The sequence below is a fragment of the Hypomesus transpacificus genome, chromosome 19 (assembly GCF_021917145.1).
Source record: "Hypomesus transpacificus isolate Combined female chromosome 19, fHypTra1, whole genome shotgun sequence".
Classification (NCBI taxonomy): Eukaryota; Metazoa; Chordata; class Actinopteri; order Osmeriformes; family Osmeridae; genus Hypomesus; species Hypomesus transpacificus.
In genome coordinates, this window is record NC_061078.1 from 7,149,046 (window position 1) to 7,170,710 (window position 21,665).

Genomic DNA, 21,665 nt, shown 5'->3' on the forward strand with positions numbered 1-21,665 from the left:
GGTGTGCTTTTACACTTTATCTGGTAGGACAATCCTATAGGCATATCCAGACACATTTTAGAGGGGCTTTTCCTCAAAGCAACATACAAATAGTGCATGTACTGTAGTTAATAAAGCAGATAACCAAGGACAAAAAGGGCACAGTGTTTCTGGGGTTAGTGCCAAAAGAAGGTCTGTATTTTAACCAGACCGGGGGAGGAGTGTGTGAAGGAGAAAACATATTATATACCATATAGTAATGATAGCCGTAGAGATACATATTCAGGGTTATTGGGAGCGCTGAGAATCAAAGTTAATAAGAAAAGGAGGAACTCCATCAGCAGCAGTATAGGTGACCTGGCTGCTGTGACAACCTCTTTACCCAAACCACCTCGCTGGAGCAAGATATGCAATTTATAAATAGACATGGTTTCAGGCTATAAATAAACCAACTCTCGAATGCCTGCTATTTTAATGGCACTCAGCAACAACCAAACCCCTTTTATAATTTCTAATGAGATGTCAAGTTGATGCATTATCAAGCTCAAGTCCCTCCCTCCGGCCTACCATCCACTCCCAAGCCAGGAATACACTGGGCTTGGACATGCCAGTTGATGGGCTTCTTTTTATTTGTATTTTAAAAAACAAATAAAATATTCATATATTCTAGCCTATTGTTTCCAATTGTATTGTAGAGTATTATATTCTGGCATATCCTGGCTAACATATCCTAGCATAGCACATCCTTGCCTGGTGTATCCTAGCCTGGCGTATCCTAGCGTAGCTTTGGGCATGTGACCAGATGGGACGCTAATCTTCCAAGCTGAGCTGGTTGTGTAGCTGAGCATAAATCATCACATCATCATCGCATGGGCTCAGGCCTGCTAATGCTTTAGAAGGCATGTACTGTATCAGAACAACAAGGGAACAAGAAGCATTAGGGTTATCTAGACAGATCCGGATTTAGACTGCAGTCCAAATATAGACGTTGGAAAATGCTCCCTCATATTTCTGAACTGTCGAATTACTCCAAAAACAAACACACTGACCCTACAAATACCATGGCCTCACTCTATTCAAACCCCTACATGTGGAGTTAACCCTAGAGGTTCTGGTAAAAAAAAGTTGGTCATTATAGTGTACTATGTAGAATAATTCTGTTTCAGTCCAGTCAAGGTCCCCTAAATATTCCTAGGTCAGTTTGTCTCTAAGGGGCTTTCCCAAAGAGAGGGAGGAGATCATCATTAGCAGGAGACCCTTCATATCTACAAGGTTCAGTCCTGATTAGAGCACATCTTGACCTCCCAGCAGGGCTTCACTTGTGTTTGGTTGCATGAGTAGTACCCACCCCCTGCATCGGCAGATCGAACAACACCCACCACAGAGAACAGTAATACTCACACTGGGAAGGAATTCAGCCTGCCACCTCCTCCTCCACCCGCTGAACGCCAGTTCTAAACACCTAACGAGTGAAACGTTTTCCTCCAGTGGCTTGATTAGTTGGATACAGCCATGTCCACTTACCCCCTCTACACCTCCTCTGTTGTCCCCTGAGTCCCCTCCAAGACTACAGGATTGAGAGTGAAGGTCAAGTGACATTGCAGGAAGTGGATTCTCTCTACCAGGAATCCTATCAGGGTCCAATCTGATGCATATTTAATAGCTTTCCTGTTTCCGTGGAGTAACGGAGTAGCTATCTTACCCCTATCCCAACCTCCTGAGACAATAGGTATTGTATGGAACAATTTACCATGCCAGAGAAAATACTGTGGCACAATGATTAAATTTGTTTGTGCTGCAATGGAATGATATCACCTGTTTTAAGCCAAAAGGATTTGTAAGATCTTCACCTCAGCTCCTGGTGTGACAAAGAAAGATCACAGTATTTAACAGTACGAAATATCTCTCCATAATGTCTTTATGTTCATTTGTATTTGTTTATTGTTTCTTTAATGTTTGATTTCTAAATCTATAGAAACGTATTTTACTGTCTTATACCGTGCCCTTTTATTTTTCAATTTTCTTTTCATGTGTTGGTGTCCTAACCTCGTTCCACAGCTGCAATGTCTTCCACTCCACAGGGAATCAGCTGGAGGACTTCTGTAGCACAGAGAGACACAGCTGGATGACTTTAAAGTATTGTGCAGAGAACCCAGGCTTCATACATAACAGAATGTTTATACATTCAGTATGGCACTTTAAAAAGTTGGGGTCTATCTTAAGATTGTCTGTATTCTCTGGCTTAATTGCTTTCCTTTTCTTCTCTTTGTCCACATTAGAACCAGAACAGAACACCTACTGTACAGAGCAAGGCTTTTTTGTGTGCTTTTGGCATTGTACGTTGTACCTTTGCGTCACTCACATGCTATTTGTAGTGTTGAGGAGAATGCTATTTGATTTAAATCACCATGGCTACAGACACATCCGACATCATAACAGATTTACTGAAAGGTAGGTAAATGTGCCAGTTAATAGAACTCACACACATGCACACTCGGTCAAGCATACACATACATACACAAATGCCAGCAAGCAAGCACAAAACGCAAAGTCCCTGGCTTTTCTTGCATGTAATTAATTTGTCATTTGTGAAAGGCAAATCATTTGTCTTGCATGAGTAAATCCTGCTGAGAAATCGGCTAAACCTAAAGCCTAGCTTCTCCACCTTAACCTAGCCCATCATTTTTAACTGGGCTTATTCTTAGTCACAAAAGCTGTTTGAATGATTGTCTTTGAATATTTAAAGCAATTGGGACTAGTAGAAATTGACATTTATTATTTACGGGTCTCATACTGTATATATTTCCAGCTGCCGATGACGTAAACCAACATTAAAACAATGATCCACTTGTGGACCATAGAAAGAACATGAGTAACATTATTCTGTTCATGTGTTACACCCTGTGGGTGGGGGAGGCATGACGGGCCAGCAGGTCTTTTCAGAAGAGTGAATCAGCACCACTCAGACGAGGCAGGGTCATAGACAATGGATCCATCCAATCAAGCAGCTCCATCAGGCTGCTAGGCAGCTTTCTCCAAGAGAACAAAAGAATCCGGGCCAATCCAAAACTAGATGTGACTTTACACTGTCACAATCAATAGAAGAACAGAAAGACAAACTCAAACATACATAACACTCGCTGCTTGTTTCAAAATGATGATACATACACTCCAAGTGGGAGATATAGTGTGTCAAAATGATTTTCTAAGAGTCAATACAGTAATTCTTCTGATAGTCTTCTGGCTTCTATCCTCTTTTAGTTCCTATGGTAACAGAGATAGAAAGAGAAAGAAAGAGAGAGTTACTTTTCTACAGTCTTCAACTCTATGCTAATGGTATTTTGTTACATTATTATTGTTAGACTCCTTGTTATATGTTGATATTTATTTGTTAAAATGTCCCTTCAATGTGGACTGCTTAGGCAATGCTGCTCAACCCGACTGTCATGCCAATAAAGCATTCTGAACTGAACTGAGAGAGAGAGAGAGATTGAGAAAGAGAGAGCACCGTTGTCAGTTGTCAGTGGTAGAAGGATATGATTTTCACTAAACGATCCACAACTACAGTGGGTTTAGCTGAAAACAGGATGTGCCTTTTAAAATAGCTGTGAGTACTATTGCCAAACTGGCTCACCTCCTTCTTCCATTCCTCTCTCACTCCTTCATGCCATACTCTGAATTGAGAAGAGCAACAGTTATTCATTCTCCTCAACATGGCCACCCACACACACACACAAACACTGACTGATTAACTGTGAAAGTAGAGTAACACCTCATGCTACCTAGGCAACACTACAGTCAAAAGCTCATACATGCACTGGTAGAGGCACATAGCAACAGAAAGAGATAGATACAGTAGAGAGAGAGAGAAAGAAAGAGAGAGAAAGAGAGAGAGAGAGAGAGAGAGAGAGAGGAGAGACCGTCGTTTTATGTGACACACAACAAATGGCCTTGACTCACTTTTTCCATTTCTACTCTGCCTTTACTTAAATGGTGTCTCCCCCTCACCCCTGACCCCTGTTCAACTGGTAGGCAACAGGAAACTCTCTTTACTGTGAGTAACACAAGCTGTGAAGTACTGTTTACTGAAAGAGAGATGAAAGGACTATGCAATATCAGTTATTTAATTTTCATGACTCAATACTGCAATACCGCAACAAGTGCCATATTATTTTACCAGCCAGTTGGACTAGCATGCTAGCCTAAGTCTAGCATGTTAGCTTCGGCCTAGCGTGATTAGCAAAGAGGTTTATCTGAGTGTTTGATGAATGTCAGCAGCTGCCTTCCAAACTCCAGCAAATCTTTCTTTCTTCTCCATTGACCATGCCAGAATCTCCTTATATTTGTATACACACACACACACGCACACACACATGCACAGGTAGTGTGCATATACACGCATTTGCAGTCACAATGTGGATGACATTAGCCATACAGAGGTTGTCTGGGAGTCCTGAGATGTTAGCCAATCACAAACCCCTTTGCAAAGTTGTTCTCACAGTGTCCAACATCTAGTTTATCTTCTGACCAGCTCACACACACTCACACTTAAAGTGAATGCAAAAACACACACACACACACACACACACACACACTGGTCAGTTGACCTGTCACTGTTACCATGGATATGAAGCATCAACACAACATATCCTATAATACCCATGGTGTTTAGAGCTAAGCTTGCTGGATACTCTTACTGCTTCGCTGGCTTCAAGGCTATACGTGTAACAGAAGGATCTGGTCGTTATCACTCACATCCACGCCCAGTATGGCTGCCTTAGATGCATGCCTGGAGGTTGTTACTGCTTGTTAGTTTGTTCGCTAACAACTGCAGCCTTGACCTAAGGCTGGGCCTTGACCCATCTTTACTTGAGTCTGTTTTTATGAGTTATTATTGTGTTGTATTTATGATAACAGTAGTTGTAATTATATAGTAATATTTAATTTGATCATATGTCTGTTGTAATATTTTGGTCTATGGTGAGGGCAGGTCCTCTGCCTTCCCTGGTGCTGCTGGGATAGTCCATCTGCTCCTGACCCACGACGGAGAGACGTAAATGCTGAGACCATGGAAAGAATTTGGGAGCAGATCACTACCGCCCCCAGAGCACAGCTCTTAGTGGACTTTAATGGAGTTTAATAGAGGGTGGCAGGGTGAGTGGGGGGCTGGCGGCTGGATGGCTAGCTGCATAGTTGACTGACTAACTGAAGGGCAAACTGGACAGTTCAAAGTCTGGCTAGCCAGTCTGGCCAACTGACGACTGACTGATTGACTAACTTACTTAATTTACTAGCTTGCTGGTTTATTGGCTGACTGGCTGATTATCTCTATCTCTGTTTTACTTTGATGTTGCTTTCCAGTAACGGCAAAGCCAGGGCACCTTCAGACACGTGACCTAGTGAGTGGTGTTTAGGAGGCCCCGGAGTGGATCTGTCATCAGCAGGACATAAATACAGCTAAAGATAGGAGTCCTCTGGTCAGCCAGGCTACAAATACATACTCCCTGTTATAAGGGGCAAGGAGGGTTGTGTGGGGTGGGAGGGGGGGACTATTTTAGACACCCAGGTCTTGGAAACTAGGGACTGGTCTTTATGAGGCATGACTGACCTGAGGGTGGCGGGCCAGAGAAGATAGTGTTGGAGTAAAGGGTAGGTGTGTCTGTGAGGGGTGTAGGGAGGAGAAGAGTGTGTGTGTGTGAGAGAGAGAGAAACACCTCCCTTGGTGAGAAAGTAGCCAGACATCAAAGGGGAGGGAGAGCTATACATTAGGCCAGCGGTGGTGTTATGCAACCCTGTCAGAGAAGGCAGTGGGAGTGTTGATGTTGGGGGTCAGGGGTCAAAGCGTCGGCACGTTCTGGAGGGATCCTGAGCTTGTGTGAATCTGGAACAGAACATGATCGTAGAACACACAGCTCTACGACATACTCAGAGAGGAAAGATAAAGAGAGGCTGGAGTCTGACTAGGATGGAAAGAAGGAGAGGACAGGGAAAGAGCAGAAGAGAAGAGCAAGAGAGAGCGAGAGAGAGAGAGAGAGAGAGAGAGAGAGAGAGAGAAGCAGGAGAGGCAGATGAAGCAATAACAGGAGAGGAAGAGTAAACTGGAAAGCAAGTGAAAAGAGGAGGAGGATGAGAGGGGAAAGCCCTTAGCAGGAGACATTCCCACCTCCTTTTTAGAGATTAGACAGTACAGCCATCAAACGCGCTCACGCAAACTGTACAGACTCACCGATACAAACACACATTTTGTATGGCCTGCTATGGAATAAGCTCAAATATAAAACCCAACATCCGAAATAAACTGTGTCAGGGTACATTTCTGGAAAAGAGAGAGGGATATTTTGGGGATGGCCGGGTTTATTTTTTGGCCGAGTGACGGGCGATGGCCTGTCCAGGAGACAAGAGGGGAGATAGAATGCCGTGAGCGGTGTTGTGTTGTTTGTATCCATGGCAACAGTGGCATGTCAGCTGATGCAGTGCAGATAGTGAGCAAGAGACGCTGGTCTTCAGAGATGGTCTCACTGCAGGGTGAGTGCATTGTGACTAACATGATTTAAAAGCAAAGACTGATTTTCCACTAGGGGCGTGTGCTTCTGAAAAAACATTAGACTTGGTGTGTAAACACTGTGTCCATCTAAGGGTTAGGTGTGCACATGATCAGACCTCAGTCTGCTTGTGTGTGTGAGTGTGTGTGAACTGTCATGACCTTAAGGTCAGATAGTTGATACACACAGATACACACACATGGACTGAAAAATTGCATTTGGGCAGTAGAAACAGTAGAAACACTAGCAGAAACTGATTATTAAAAAATATATTTTCATCCAAAAACTCAATAAACTTGAGATATGAATCTATTTCTGTCCGGTTGTATGTATCTGACTGTTTCTATTTCTGGATGACTGTATTTCTGGCTGTTTCTATTTCTGAGCTTTGGAGCTGTGTCTGGTTACACAGTGCATTGATTTGAGGCCCACTCCTTCCTGACTGATGTGCTAGCTCAGGTGTCCTGCGTCTGGATGCAATTGTCAGCCAGCTATCTTAGGCACTGTGATTTCACTGCAGGTTAAATATACCCTACACCTCAGTCCCCTTTATGCATCATTCATGAAGCTCTAAACGGCATACTCGACAGTTTGGATGACAACGGCGGGAAAGGCACACGCCCCCCGGGACGCGAAGCAGCATCAGAATGTCTGTATTACTTTTTATAACGCAGCACTAATCTGATATTCTGTTTTTCTCAGCGAACGCAGTCTGGGGAAATCTGACCTCTTCTGAGATAGGTGACCTTGGGTTAGGAAAGGTCAATTTGAAGACACACCCCAGGTTAACGTTTTGTTAAAGTTGCTGAGATTTCCTTGAACATTAATTACACATACAATACACACACTAAAGGGTACATCTTTGTGGTATTTGTTGTTCAAATGTCACCTACAAATGTCAACACTGTCCGGTTTGCGGCCAGTGCTATCCTTCATGGAGAGTAAATTCTTTAAAGGAATGGTTATTGCAATAACCACATTTTTAGGTTTCTAGTGTCACTGTGCCTATGCAGTATTGTGTACGCCTGTATCCTGTATTCAGGCTCAACAATGAGATATGGTTTTATATCCTAACAACATCACAGCTGTTTCAAAATAAAGTACACTGGACATTACAGCGCCCTTATGTGAAGTATAGGCATGGAATTGACCTAAAAATGTCCTTAATGTGGCAGGATTACTCTGATTGGGACACAGGTTTCTAATTTTTTGCAGTCACTGCAGCCCTCTAGTGGAGGTAAGTAACACATGCTTGCTGGTGGGCTAAGATGAGAGGGAAACAATGTATTTTTTATTTAGGAGTGATGTTGGTGAACAGTCCCTTCAAATAATCCTGACCATAACAACACAAATGGCCTGAAGTAAGGCAGGTGATACAGAGGGAGTGTGTGGTTTTAGATGTGAGAGAGAGTCAGGGAGTCTTTATAGTATATGAGGGGCCGTTTAGGAAATAATTGGACTGTCCTCACAGAAACACATATGAAACACATACATTCACATGTGAAACGTTCACACACATTCATACTACTAAAAACTCACATCCACACATGTGAAATGTTTGCATCGCCACATGAAATTCATTTGCATTTGAAATGTTTACACACATTCATACTACTGAACATTTACAGACACATACATATGAAATGCTCGCACAGATGCATGTAAAACACATTCACACACTCCTTTATGAAACGCTCAAGTCTTATAAGGCTGAGTAAGAAGCTTTGAGAATGTGTGAGAAAATGTTCACTATATCCGGAAGGCATTTCAGTATATCGGAAGTCAGTTCAGTATATTCGGAAGGCATTTCAGTATACCTATCCGGAAGTCAGTTAACTAGTTTATCAATCGTAGAGAAACAAGAGCAAAATCACAACTACCTTTCAACCACTATTCACTATTAGAAGATGCGTTTTGTTCTTTTTTTAAAGTCTGTTCACACGCATGCACTGTAAAAAATAAATAAACATATGCCTGGTAATAAAAACACTACAATTTGTTCTTTCACTCAAACTTTAATTTCAAAATAAATTATGTTAACATTCTTTTTTATATCCAACAGTTAGAAAACAGTACAGTCAGTGATTCATGCATAAACAATTCAAAGAGTATTCAAGGGCATTCAAATAGATATAGTATCCCCCATAGATAAACTTAGTAAAACCCAAATCTTTAACCTATTAGCATATTTTCCCTGTCATGAGGACATATAGACTTTCCGGCACCGGTATTTATGGTCCAGGCCCTCACCGTCTCTGGTCTCTTACCACTGTGTCTGTGTACTAGTCCCCCACTACTGTGTCTGTCGTCTGGGTGTGAATGCAAGTGTGAAATTGCCTGTGTAACTCTGGATCAACCAGGCTCAGTGCAGAGGAGCTATGGAACCACTCACAAATTGGACCACAGTGAGTCACATGACTTACAGATCATGGCGTCATCTTTCCCCAGCAGACAGAACCTCCTGGGCAAGGAGGCACACAGACAGAGGGATAGACAGCCAGACGGAGAGTAGACAAGTACAATAACAGCACCTGGCATGCACACAGTGACAGCATCAGCACACAGTTATACTGTTAGAAATGTGCATTTCCGATATGTACACATCTGCTGTACTTGCTACATGGACTATTTGTATGTTGGCCAAATAAATAAAACCTGAATAAATATTTTATGTCACTTTTCCTACTATCCACACTCCTAGTTTGTACCGCTACATTCCCTTCAGAATTATGTTGAGATGAGACCAACCCATAAATAGGAGACAAGAACCTGCGTTCATCATCTCCACATCCTGTTCTTCCCTGTTTCCCACTTCCTCCCACTCCACCTTCACCAACTCCTCCTTCAGTCATTCCCTCAGAACTCAGGTCACTGGAAGGAGGATCGAACTTTCCTGCCTTTCAGTGGCTGCGGAGGGCGGAAGTTGTTCTCCATGCGTTTCCTGTTCTCCTCTTCTTCGCCACAGGTGAGGAGCATTCGGAACTTCCCCATCTAAGAAAGAGCCAGAGAGTCAGTTGTTGCTACCATGTGATGTGAGCACACGCAAAACAAATCCACAATCTATTACATAACAGGGCTTTTCCAAGCTGAGTAGCCAATACATTTTTCTCAATTAAACACGAGTCTTGCTATGTCTCTCCATTCCGCTCTCCTTCCAACCCCTCCCTCTCTCTCTGCCCCGAGATAATCAGTTGGAAGGATCAAAGGCTTTTGGCTGGAGTGCAGCACAGAGACTAACCTCACATATGGTCCCCTAGGTATGCAGACCCTCCAAATCCTGCGCTATATCAAGACACTCCCCCATTTCAGTGGAGTGCCCAAGCTCAGTGGGTTGAGACACACTCACTGGTTGAATGGAGCTGAACTCCAACTCGTTGCAGCTGAACTGTAACCTTGAATCGGTTTGAGTCCTACCTAAGTTTTTTTTTTTTTTTGATTATTGATGTGTCACAGAATTTCATATGGGATAGGCCACAAAGTTGCATAACACAAAAATAAAATATTCATTCATTCAACTGTAATCCTAGTAAGGCTGTTTTAATCCGGACTGTAGGCACCACTTTACTTAGTAAATCTGTCGATGTTTACTACCTCTGCTTATCATCTATACAAGTCAACTCTTCACACACACGTTGGCAGGAAGCCAGTCACAAGGCATTTCCCTCACTAATGTGTGGTTTGCTCTCTGTGGTATCCCAATTTATCATCCATATTTCCATAAGAAAACAGATTTCCATGAGGTGAGACCCAGAGGAAGAACAGGTGGAAGACCACCAGGTTTCTAACCATAGTCCTCAGGTTCACACTCAACCACCAAGACAGCCTAGGCCACCACTTCCTGTTCACCATCAACAACAAACAGTGCTCTTACCGTGCGTGTCCACTACAGCGTCGGCTTCCAATTCATTTTCAATGAAACCGGTCGTTGACGCTCGCTTACGCTCCCACAATGCCCTACACGAGCGTCAACGCCCGGTTTGTTTGAAAATGAATTGGAAGCCGACGCTCCGCGCCGCTCCGCTCCGCTCCATGGATACGCACGGTTAGCCTACAGTACACAGCTCAGCCTTGTTGACCACAGCTCCGTAGTATACATCTAAACTCTGTTGAACACAGGTGAACACAGCCCCAGAAAATCCCCATGTATACCTGTTTCTCTGACACTTTAATTGGCTCTTTCAGCACAATCCAGATGACACTCTCGTGCAGAGGGGGCGTGGTCAGGGAGCCGAGGTAGGTCCAAAAGTGAAGGCTGCTGGGTAATAAAAACCTGGGACTGAAGCCTTTAAAATCAGCCACACTGCCCTGAGAGACACACACAGACATGATATTAGTTTAACTATATGATGTATTCACTTGTTAAAAGATCACCACATTTTCCAGCTTCAAATTCAAAATTGTACACAGCCTCACTTTGAACTTGACCATGTAGAGTGCGTCTGTAATCTGATGAAGCCCTCTGTGGTCGTCTCCTGACTACAAGATAATGACAACAAAAACACTGGGTCAAGAGGTGGAGGTAGAGATGGAGGACATGGAAGAGGCAGAAAGTAGAGGTGAAGACAGACGAAGGAGGTAGAGCAAGAGGAAATGGAGGCAGAAGAGGACAGGAAGTGGAGGTAGGGACAAAGAGTGTAGTGCAGAAACTTCGACCTCCAGGAAGATGCCGAGGACAGCCAAGCCATCTGGTTTTTGGGCAGCTTCCCCAAAAGTCTGGTACTTTGCTGCATTCCAGTGGACCAGGTGTAGCTGAGGAGAAGAGAAGAGGAGATTAGATCATTTACCCTGCCCCTCTACAGCCAATCCAGCCTTATCTGTCTCACCTCAGACGCGTAGGTCTTGCCCTCTACAGTGTGTTCGCTGCCATGACAACCCTTGCCCCCCCAGTGGAAATGGAACTGTTTAAGGCGGTAGGCATTGTCAAGTGGACCCCCCCTCATCACTAGAGAGAAGAGAGCACAGATGCCAATCAACCAGGGCTAAACACACACACACAATTCATTATACACATCAATCTAAGGTGAAACAGTTAACATCCTGACAAACTTGTTAGGCTATCAGCAAACCTGCGACATTGGTTTAATGACATACCACTAAGAGACTCACTCTTCATGTACTGTGCAATTGTTCAGTACACCAGAGCTGTAGAGCTGCTGTCTTCAACACACAGATAGTTTACATCTCAGCTGCCATCTGGCTTGTCGATGTACTATGTACCAGACACTTTATTCAGAGCCACTCACAGTACACATACTTACTATTCACCGTTACATTCTTAAACAGCGGCCTTCAATTTTTAATGGACACTTTATATCCATATATCTCTGGGAATCTACTGTTGCTCCAGAGACAGTCTGATGTAGCTCTGCCACAAGGGCTGCAGTATTGCTGCCTCAGATTCAATGCATTGTAGAATTTTAGTTCTGTCCTAAGAGTCAGTCTGTCTCAATGTCAGTGTAATATAGCTCTGCCCTTAAAGTCAGTCTGCCTCAACGTCAGTCTGATATGGCTCTGCCTCAGCAGCAGAGGCTCAGGTTGATCCTGTGGATTTGTCTGTCAGTCAGTTTAATCTGATTGTCCAGGAGATCAGTGTGACATCCCTGGAAGAGACATCTTTAAACACACAGAGTGGGAGACTGAGTCAGTGGCAATGTAGGTGACAGAGAGAAAAAGTAGGAAGGAGAAGCAGGGAAAGCAAGCGGAGGCTTGATCATCAATCATTTCAGATGGTTCCTAGAAAATCCAGGTCAGTAAGTAACAAATCAATGTACTACCTGGAGGCCAGGCAGCTCTTTCTTTCAGACACACATCAAAAAATACACACACTCCCTAATACACAAAGGTGTGTCAATTCCCACGCATCTGAGGTAACACAGACTGTGAAATAGTTCATTGAAACGTATTGTGTTCAGTCCTTAATTCCTAGAAACTAAATGTCAACGAAACAAGTATGAAAAATAAAAGCCTTTTGTTGGTCATATGATCAAAAGTGGGAACGTGGCACATGCAGCAACACACGCGGGCGCGCACACACACACACACACACACAGGCTAGACAGGCCTGCTGGAGCTTCTCTTATGTTTTGTGTTTACATGTTGACGTCCACTTTACCTTGCACAAACAAGTTAGTTTGTCTGTTGTGTACATACTACTTAACAGGTTGTTTTCCACAAGATAACATACTGTCATGTTTTTAAAATAGTTGCACAATCATATTGCTTTGTGTACAACCGGCTGTAGTAAACAGTCTATCATGCCACCACAAACACAGACCCACCCGGTGTTTACATGATGACCATGGGTATAGGTGCCACGATCCATTTAAAATCACAGAAATACAGACAGACAGGCACTCCCTTTGCTAAATACTCCCTTCATCCCTTGCTGTAAAATCAGATGATGATTATGATCATTATAGTGACCAGAGGCAGCTTTTTCCTGTACTGTGATGGGGACTTTAACAGCAGGTAAGATCACACTCATTATACAAAACTGCTGGCAACTTCAGATGTATGTGCCCAGCGTACCTTAGTGAAATCTGAGGTTTATGTAAAAAGTGATCACAGGCCTCCTGGACCCATTATGTTGTCATATGTAAACTATCATATAGAAACACAAATCTTTATTAACCTTAAACTCAAGTCATACAAATAAACAATGACAGCTGGTAGTTTCAGGACTTTCAATCTCTGTATTCTACTTTGCTTTACTTTATTTTATAACTACTCGACTCAAGGCCGTAGCCATGGAATCAACATTGGGGGGGACGAATTACATTTTTAATACTAATTTCGGATAGCGTGCGTGGTTGCCTGTCGTAGCGTAGGACATATATATTTTTTTACATTTTATATCAATAGGGGGGACATTTTGACCAGATTTGAATATTGGGGATGTCCCCCCCCCCCGCCGTATGATTACGGCCTTGACTCGACCTCTACACTATACTGTACTCACCAGTCCTGTCGTCCGAATCATCAAACTCCACCACAACAGAGTGTCCGTTGTTAGAGATGATGACAGAGGAGCCAAGGTCGTAAGACAGGAAGAGCGGTGGCAAGCTGGGGTCAAACTCTGCATCTGCCGGCACAATGTTGATGGGAGACTGGCGGTCGCCCTCTGCGAGGGGGTAGGCTTTGTGCCAGGCAGAGGGACCTGCAGGGAAATCATTTTGTGGAGTTAACATGGACCTGGCATTATTACATTTGAAAACACTATCATAAAGGTGAAACCAAATCAGGTTTTAAACTTCCATGACATGGTGGGCAATTAGATATGTTCATTGGGCAAATACTTATTTTATATAAAAAATCTTATTTGAAAGAAAAAAATAGCTGTAACCTATTTTTATAATGAAATATTGAAAGTTGAAAGGCAAAATCTAGGCATACAGCGCCTGTTCCACCAATTGTTGGTTTGGATGTATAGTAGTTGTATAATTTGCTGGACTTTCTGTGAAATTGTCTTTACGAAGTCTGTATGAACGACATTTGTAGCGTGTCGGAAAAGCTACTGAAGCCTATAGCCTACCTGGGGTTCACTAGTCTAAAAGGCTACGTTCACATCAAATGGTAGTAACAAAGAAAAAAACGCTAGTTGCCTGAATCACCTTACAGATCTTTAAACCAACATTTCTCCGGTCGCCTGCCTGAGCCTGCCGGAGTGAACATGAATACATACTTTCAGTCATCCCACTGGGATAATAAGGCTAATCTGGCATTAACTTGGGCTCGGCTAAGAATGTCACGCACAGGATCCCTGTCTGTGTTGTTAACGCAGTCACTTTCAGGCATGTCTCTGTAGGGATAAAGTCCACTCAATCCATGCCACAAGCCAACTGGAAAACAATTGAATAATGATAATAAAAAAAAATATTACCAACTATCAGTCATTTTACAAATCAAAAGTTAAGGGATAATAGGCCTACGGCTTTTACACAACAACCCTAAAGGTCGGCGTGACGATTCAACCAAATAAATGCTCCCACAAGAAGGCCATGATCTTACCATCTTCCTCTCCGTATCCCCAATGATGCCCGGTCATTGCGTATGACTTTCCTCAAATATCTAACCAACGCGCAAACTTTGTCCCGTACAAAAACTTGAATGCAGCAGCCTTGCCTAAGCAGCCTGGGCAGAACGGTGAGCAAAAAAACAAGCACTGCTGAGTACTCTTCAACGTGTGTTAAGTTCTTGGAGTGATCAGGTGGCGCGCAGCGGGGTGACAATAATGATCCCCCGGTGACACGCCCACTTGTCAATTCCCTGCAGCGCTTTTATTGTAGTTGGTGTAGGATATTGCGATGAACGGAGTCTATCTTCCCAGTTGGCACAGAGATGATTGAGGACTGATTGGCACACGTGAGGTTGTTGGTTCGATTCCCGGCCGTACCAAATGACGTTGTGTCCTTGGGCAAGGCACTTCACCCTATACGTGCCTCGGGGAGAATGTCTCTGTACTGTGATAAATGGGGTCTATCGGCCCAGCTAAAACAATTAAGCGCTGATTGGCGCACCTGGGGATGATATGAGGAGCGTGTATATAAAGAGCATGAGGAAGGGAGAGAGGGAAAGGACATAGATATATATATAAAGGCCTTTATATATATCTATGGACAGGACTGTGTGGGCCAGAGTATGGGCGTATCCCTGTTTTGGGCTGAAGCCTGAAACTGACCAAAAAAACTAAACTAAACTTTAAAAAAATTGAAGCCGTAAAAAAAAGTTTTGAATCTGAAAGCATGAAATGTGAAAATATGTGAAAATATGAAAAATGTGAATAATGAAAATTAATAACTTATTCAAAATATTTCCAGAATTTAATCGAAATTTTATTCAACCTGAAAATAAAATTGGTACACTTATATTTTCTTTGAATACGCGGTTTTATTTTTCAAGTTTTCTACCAAAACGTACTACATTTCAAGCTTTAGTTTTTCGACTAAAGATTTTTTTTTCGAATTAACAAAACATTTGGCCCTGATTTACCTCCATAGTAGTCCACTACAATATCAGCAACTGTTTTGGAGTGTCATGGAGATGACTTTGGTAGGAGAAGCTTATGCAAAGTAGAGGAAGTTCCCATGCAGCCACAATAGTTGGCCTCTTAGTGCTCCAGAGAAAAACAGCTCTCAAACGCCCAAAGAGAAGTGGACAGCGCGCGGTGCTGAAATGTGCTCGCCACAGCGCTACATTTGAAAAGTAACAACAGGAACATCGTTTGCAACACCAGATTTGAGAACCGTAAAACGTCTTTAATTTTGTTATGAAGTAATAATAAATATTGCACCACTAATTTAAAAATTAGTAGTAGGCTTTTTGATGCCTTAAAATATTGGGTTATCCTTATTTCAGTGGGGAAAAAACATCCGTAATCTCTACAATTCTGTAGCTACTTGTGCGAGCGTGAGACTTCCTACTTGTTTGAGCACTTTTCACTTCTTGTGACCTAATGTGTTAAGCTATGAACTTGGAGCATTTCAAACAAATACTGACAACATTTATTTTGAGGGGCAGTTTTTCAGTAAATTTGCGTCTCTTTCTATTTTTCTTTCTTTTGTCTGGATATGAATGCAAGTTTTCTTACGTAACAAAAAGTGTAACAATTTCCATATCCGGATAAATCTCGTAAAATGATTTCCCCTTCTCTGAAAGCTCTCACTTTTATATGCATAAGACTTGGTCAGAAGCCAACTTCTATCTTTTTCACAACAAAATGAAATAAATCCATGTTAAAGTTTACACAGATGTTCCAATGCAACTGATTTTTTATAAATGTAAAGATAATTCCCCATCATGTTCATTTTCTAACATTGAACCAGAAACTCTGATGCAGTCTGTTCATTCTAGAGACCTTTGTAATAACATTTAATTCATCGCACTACTTCATCTTATTTCTGATATATGCACATTCTGGCTCTTTCGCTTTGCATGACACATCAGAGCTCTTAATCTTATTTGTGACATTTTCATTTAGGCTACACAAAGCAAAGGTAACATAGGCTACACTAAACACTTGCTTCGATTATTTTGTTTGGATTCAATAACACTGTATAATTCTAAGAAGAAAACATGTTGCAACCAGAAATCCATAAAAACGTCTCTCTTATTGGAAAATGTATTTGTTTAATTGAAAGTGTCCTGTAAAATACTTGTTATATATATATTTAATATTATATACCCCTGTTACTTTCATTATACGAATCTTATTCTATGTGTTATTATATATAGGCCCATATCAACTTTTAAAATTTTATGTAAAATGGTTTTCGGAGGCAGAGACACAGATCAGATCTAAAAAAACAAAAAAGCATTATTTATTTATTTTTTGTCAAAGGGAAAGGTTGTTTTCTTGGAAAAATAAAGTGAAAATAAAAATTAAATTAAACAGGCCAGAAGAACGGTGGGATAGGAGAAGACAACCTGGCAACCATCTCTCTGGCAACCCGAATAAGATAGATAGCAATTTAGCTAGCACAAGGTGGCTAGCGCTAAGTGTCGTAACAGTGGGCTCCTGCAGTAAGCGCACCATGACAGCTACCAATACTTCAAAAGAACAGAAATATGATAGACAATTGAGGTATGAAACGGACAGAAAGGGGGCATTTATCGTAATTGACACATTTATTTTTAGAATGATATGGCTATGGCTAGGTTATTTAGCTTAACATTACTAGCTCTAGAAATTAGAAACATTAGCATCGCCATAGCTAACTAGCTAGCAGGTACTATTACTATATTTTTTCCTAAGTGTGTATGGCGCATTGATGGCAGGCTCGCCTAGCCAGATAGACTAGCTAATCTGTTAAGCATTTTGAAATATCCATCAACTGATAATATCAAAAATGACTTGCTACTTAATCAGCTATGTCTAGCAAAAAGTAGCTAAGTGTTTTGGGTTTGGTTTGAGTGTTGCTTTTCATTACTAGCATGTGTCGTTAACTTAACTGATGGTGCGGTGTTCTCTCAGACTGTGGGGTGATCATGGTCAGGAGGCCCTGGAGAATGCCCACGTTTGCCTCATAAACGCCACAGCCTCTGGGACAGAAATACTGAAGAACCTAGTGCTGCCAGGTAAAGACAGTTATTTTAATCCAGGCTATGGTGAACTTTTAGCGCTTTGAGAGACTCGTAACCTAAACCATAGTTCTCTGCTCTTACACATAGCCCCCTGACAGTTTACATAACCCCACAGCTAGTTTACTATAAAGTAGAGGTCAACCACTCTCTAACAGCCTGAAATGCTGTTTTCTGTCACAGGTACTGGGGCTTTCACAATTGTAGATGGGAACAAAGTGTCTGGAGAAGATGTTGGAAACAAGTAAGACAGAGGTTTATAAGATGACTGTGCTATTGTTTGCGTGTGCTTTACAACTCATTAGGATTATCTTTCTTCACAGCTTTTTTCTCAGCAACAACAACATCGGAAAGGTACTATATACCTTCTCTCCTTATCCAGCTCCATTGTTGCATTCCTTGCTACACGCACACGCACACACACACACACACACACACACACTGCCCTCTCTCCTCAGCCACATCTCTGCTAAGTCAGCCTATGTCTGTCTGACATGGATGTAGGGTCATGCTGATGACGGCATGTGTGTGTGTGTTTCAGAACAGGGCCCAGGCTGCTACAGAGCTGCTGCAGGAGCTGAACAGCGATGTATCTGGGAACTTTGTAGAAGAGGTTTGTTTAGAAGGGAAGCTCAAACATTCATATATCTGCTTCTCCCTGGACACCTGGTTTATATTGTGTGTGTGTGTGTGTTTTCTGTCTCTGTAGAGTCCTGACAAACTGCTGGACAATGACCCTGAGTTCTTTCACCGTTTTAACCTAGTTGTGGCCGTGCAGCTTCCAGAGAGGTGGGCTGCCACAGCTAGCTAGCTAACCATACTAGCCTCACATGTGCAAATGTCTCACAATACAGCAACTACATAGCCGTTGACTATTCATAGTACAGCCATAAAGGAGGCTCAGTGTGCACATCGATTTAAATTGGATGGATTTACATGTCTTTTCTTGATGTTGTTTCCCCAGCACCAGTTTGAGGCTGGGAGCAGTACTATGGAGCGCCAACGTCCCCTTCATCTTGTGTCGGACTTACGGGCTCATTGGTTACATGAGACTGGTAGTAAAGGAGCACACAGGTAAAGCAGCTCTACCACGCACACTCGCCTGCCTACATTGACAGACACAGATCCAGTCATGTCGTTAAGCAGGTGACTCCTGACCCTTCCTTTCCAGTGGTGGAGTCCCACCCAGACAACGCTCTGGAGGACCTGAGGTTGGACCAGCCCTTTCCTGAGCTCAGCCACCACATCCAGTCCTACAACCTCCACACCATGGACAAAAAGGTGTGTGTGAGTGTGCATCTCAGACATTGAGGCATGGCACAGCTTCAGTTTTCTCACATTGCACCTTGTGGTTCTCTGTTCCCTCAATGCAGGATCACAGTCACACACCCTGGGTCATCATCGTGGCTAAGTACCTGGAGACATGGCTGAACGAGGTAGGACTATAGACATGACTTGGCTAAATGAGGTTCGGTAGAGATCACTAGGTGAGGGTCTATCGGTAACTGTATTTGTATTCTTTTATTTCACAGCACAACCAGCAGCTACCGAAGAACTACCAGGAGAAGGAGGCCTTCAGGCAGCTCGTACGGCAAGGTGGCCCAGTCTGGTCTTTCTGAGGCCGAGCCCAGCAGTTCTACATGTATTTCTACCCAGGCTCATTCTCTCATCGCTTTGTGCTCTCCAGGGATCCTGAAGAAGGAGAACGGCGTTCCAGAGGACGAGGAGAACTTTGAGGAAGCCATCAAGAACGTCAACACGGCTCTCAACCCGACCAAGGTGACAAATCAGACACACCTGTATGGGTATGTATACAATGCTGTGTGCTCCACTGTGGCTCTGCTCTGACCCCCTCCCTCTCCTCCATCTCTTCCCTCCTCCCCATCCGTCCCGCTTCCCACTCTGTTCCTACATGAAGGTGCCCCGTGCAATTGAGGACTTCTTCAATGGAGAGCAGTGCAACAATATCACGACACAGGTGAGGTCCACAGTCTTTAACCTCTGACCTTGGACCATCCAAGGTCAGTTAGAGGTCACCTGATGCTTAGCGAAATGAATTCAATTTTTCCTTCTATTTGCATTTGTTTGTGTGTGTGTCCAGAGCCCTGCATTCTGGGTGCTGGTGCGGGGTCTGAAGGAGTTTGTGCAGCAGGAGGGCGGTGGCCATCTTCCTGTCAGAGGATCCATCCCAGACATGATCGCCGACTCTCAGAAGTTCATCAACCTGCAGAATGTGTAAACACACACACACACACACACACACACACAAGGAGACAGGTCTCAGAAGTTAGGAGAATGAGCACATTGGAAACAAGGAGAAGGATAGGAATTCAATTATTCCATAAGGAGTAACAGGATAATTCCAGACATGATGGAGTAGCATTTCGCCAGAGCATATGACCAACTTGTTACTGAAGCACTGATCTGGGCTTTTGGTCTGCTGTTATTAATGTTGTTGGTGTATATAAATGGTGTAGTGGCTTGCATTAAGGGTTTGTGTGTGTGTGTAGTTACAGGGAGAAGGCTCTGCAAGATGCATCTGTAGTGGCCAAGCATGTAGAGACTTTGCTGCAAAACGTGGGGAAGGTAGGACCTTTTTTTCTTTCTCTCTCTGTCTCTCCCTCACGCTCTCTCTACATCTCACAATTTCTCTTTCTCTCTTTCACAGCCTCCAGAGAGCATCTCTGAACAAGACATTAAACTGTTCTGTAAGTACTTGCAGTCTTTTACTTAGCTAGACCATCGATTGTGCATGTGGAGTTGGGTTGACCCTGGGTGCATTTGTTTTGGTCTCCAGCTAAGAATGCAGCCTTTCTCAGGGTGGTGCGCTGCAGGTCCTTGGCTGAGGAGTACAGTGTGGAGTCTGTCAACAAAGATGAGATCAGTAAGTAGTGTATCACATGGTCCTAAACCCAACCTAAACTCTACAACACAACAAATGCTGTTGTCCTCTCCAGCCTCGTGTATGGACAGCTCAGACAGTGAGATGGTCCTCTACCTCATGCTGCGTTCTGTCGACCGATTCTACCAGCAACACTCCCGTTACCCTGGTAACATACACAAAAACACACACGCCCGAGCCTTCTGCGTACTGCTGAAAAGTGTCTCTACTGCCTGTGTGTCTGTGTCTAACTACAGTCTGTGTCCCCAGGTGTGTCCAACTACCAGGTAGAGGATGACATCAGCAGGTTGAAGTTGTGTGTCAACTCTCTGCTCCAGGAGTACTGCCTCAATGTCAATATCAAGGACGAATACGTCCACGAGTTGTACGTGTCTGTCTCTACCTCTGTCTCTCTCTCTCGCTCTCCCCCCCCCCCCCTCCCTCTCTCTTTCTCTGTTCCTCCATAGCCTTATATCTTGCCCTGTGCTTTTTTTGTCCTTTAGTTGTCGCTACGGAGCTGCAGAGCCTCACACAGTGGCCTCGTTCTTGGGAGGTGAGTCTCCTTTCCCACACCGTGTTTGAGAGAGAGCGAGAGAGCGAGAGAGCGAGAGAGCGAGAGAGCGAGAGAGCGAGAGTGCGCTGTGGAGTGGTAGTGATATCTGACTGGCATGTGTTTAATGTTTACTCTGCGTGTGTGCAGGTTCGGCTGCCCAAGAGGCCATCAAGATCATCACCCGCCAGTTTGTTCCATTCAACAACACTTTCATTTACAATGCCATGTCACAGACTTCTGCCACCTTCCAGCTCTGAATACACACACACACACACACACACACACTCCAACCGTACTGCCAATACCCTCAAACACAGCGTTTTCAAATAAAGGTCAGAACCAGCACCAATCCTGGTCACTTCTCACAACCATTAGTAATCCAAAATATATGTGTGATGCTTAACTCAATAAATTCTTTAAATACGTCCTGAACTCTTTGTCTGACTGAGTGTACTTGCACTGTCAGCTCACAGCAAGAAAGCCCTGGTTTCAAGGGTTAGGGTTTCAATTTCCTCTTTGGGCACTATTTAGTGTTCAAGTGGTCTGTCTTCCATTTCTTTTTGTGTGTAGTTTGCATGTTCTCATAGTCACGTCGGTTTCCTCTGCAAAGAAATCATCAAAACACGTAGAATAG

The 21,665-nt window shown here is 43.3% G+C and overlaps 2 protein-coding genes across 2 annotated transcripts; one reads left to right on the forward strand and one right to left on the reverse strand.

Moving 5' to 3' along the window:
• Positions 1–8,520: 8,520 nt before the first annotated feature.
• On the reverse strand, positions 8,521–14,700 carry ca7 (carbonic anhydrase VII). Its single transcript, XM_047042063.1, has 7 exons — positions 14,529–14,700; positions 13,480–13,677; positions 11,345–11,463; positions 11,175–11,270; positions 10,935–10,997; positions 10,671–10,826; positions 8,521–9,512 (listed from the first exon to the last, which is right to left on the reverse strand). Exons 1-7 carry the CDS (start codon positions 14,563–14,565, stop codon positions 9,390–9,392), a joined length of 792 nt encoding a protein of 263 aa, XP_046898019.1. The 5' UTR covers positions 14,566–14,700; the 3' UTR covers positions 8,521–9,389.
• Positions 14,701–16,971: 2,271 nt separating this feature from the next.
• nae1 (nedd8 activating enzyme E1 subunit 1) lies at positions 16,972–21,463 on the forward strand. Its single transcript, XM_047041798.1, has 20 exons — positions 16,972–17,100; positions 17,491–17,594; positions 17,781–17,841; positions 17,921–17,951; positions 18,139–18,210; positions 18,307–18,386; positions 18,562–18,671; positions 18,769–18,878; positions 18,971–19,033; positions 19,130–19,193; positions 19,285–19,376; positions 19,516–19,575; positions 19,699–19,832; positions 20,108–20,183; positions 20,266–20,305; positions 20,395–20,481; positions 20,555–20,647; positions 20,749–20,863; positions 20,982–21,031; positions 21,179–21,463. Exons 1-20 carry the CDS (start codon positions 17,051–17,053, stop codon positions 21,286–21,288), a joined length of 1,602 nt encoding a protein of 533 aa, XP_046897754.1. The 5' UTR covers positions 16,972–17,050; the 3' UTR covers positions 21,289–21,463.
• The last annotated feature ends 202 nt before the right edge of the window (positions 21,464–21,665 follow it).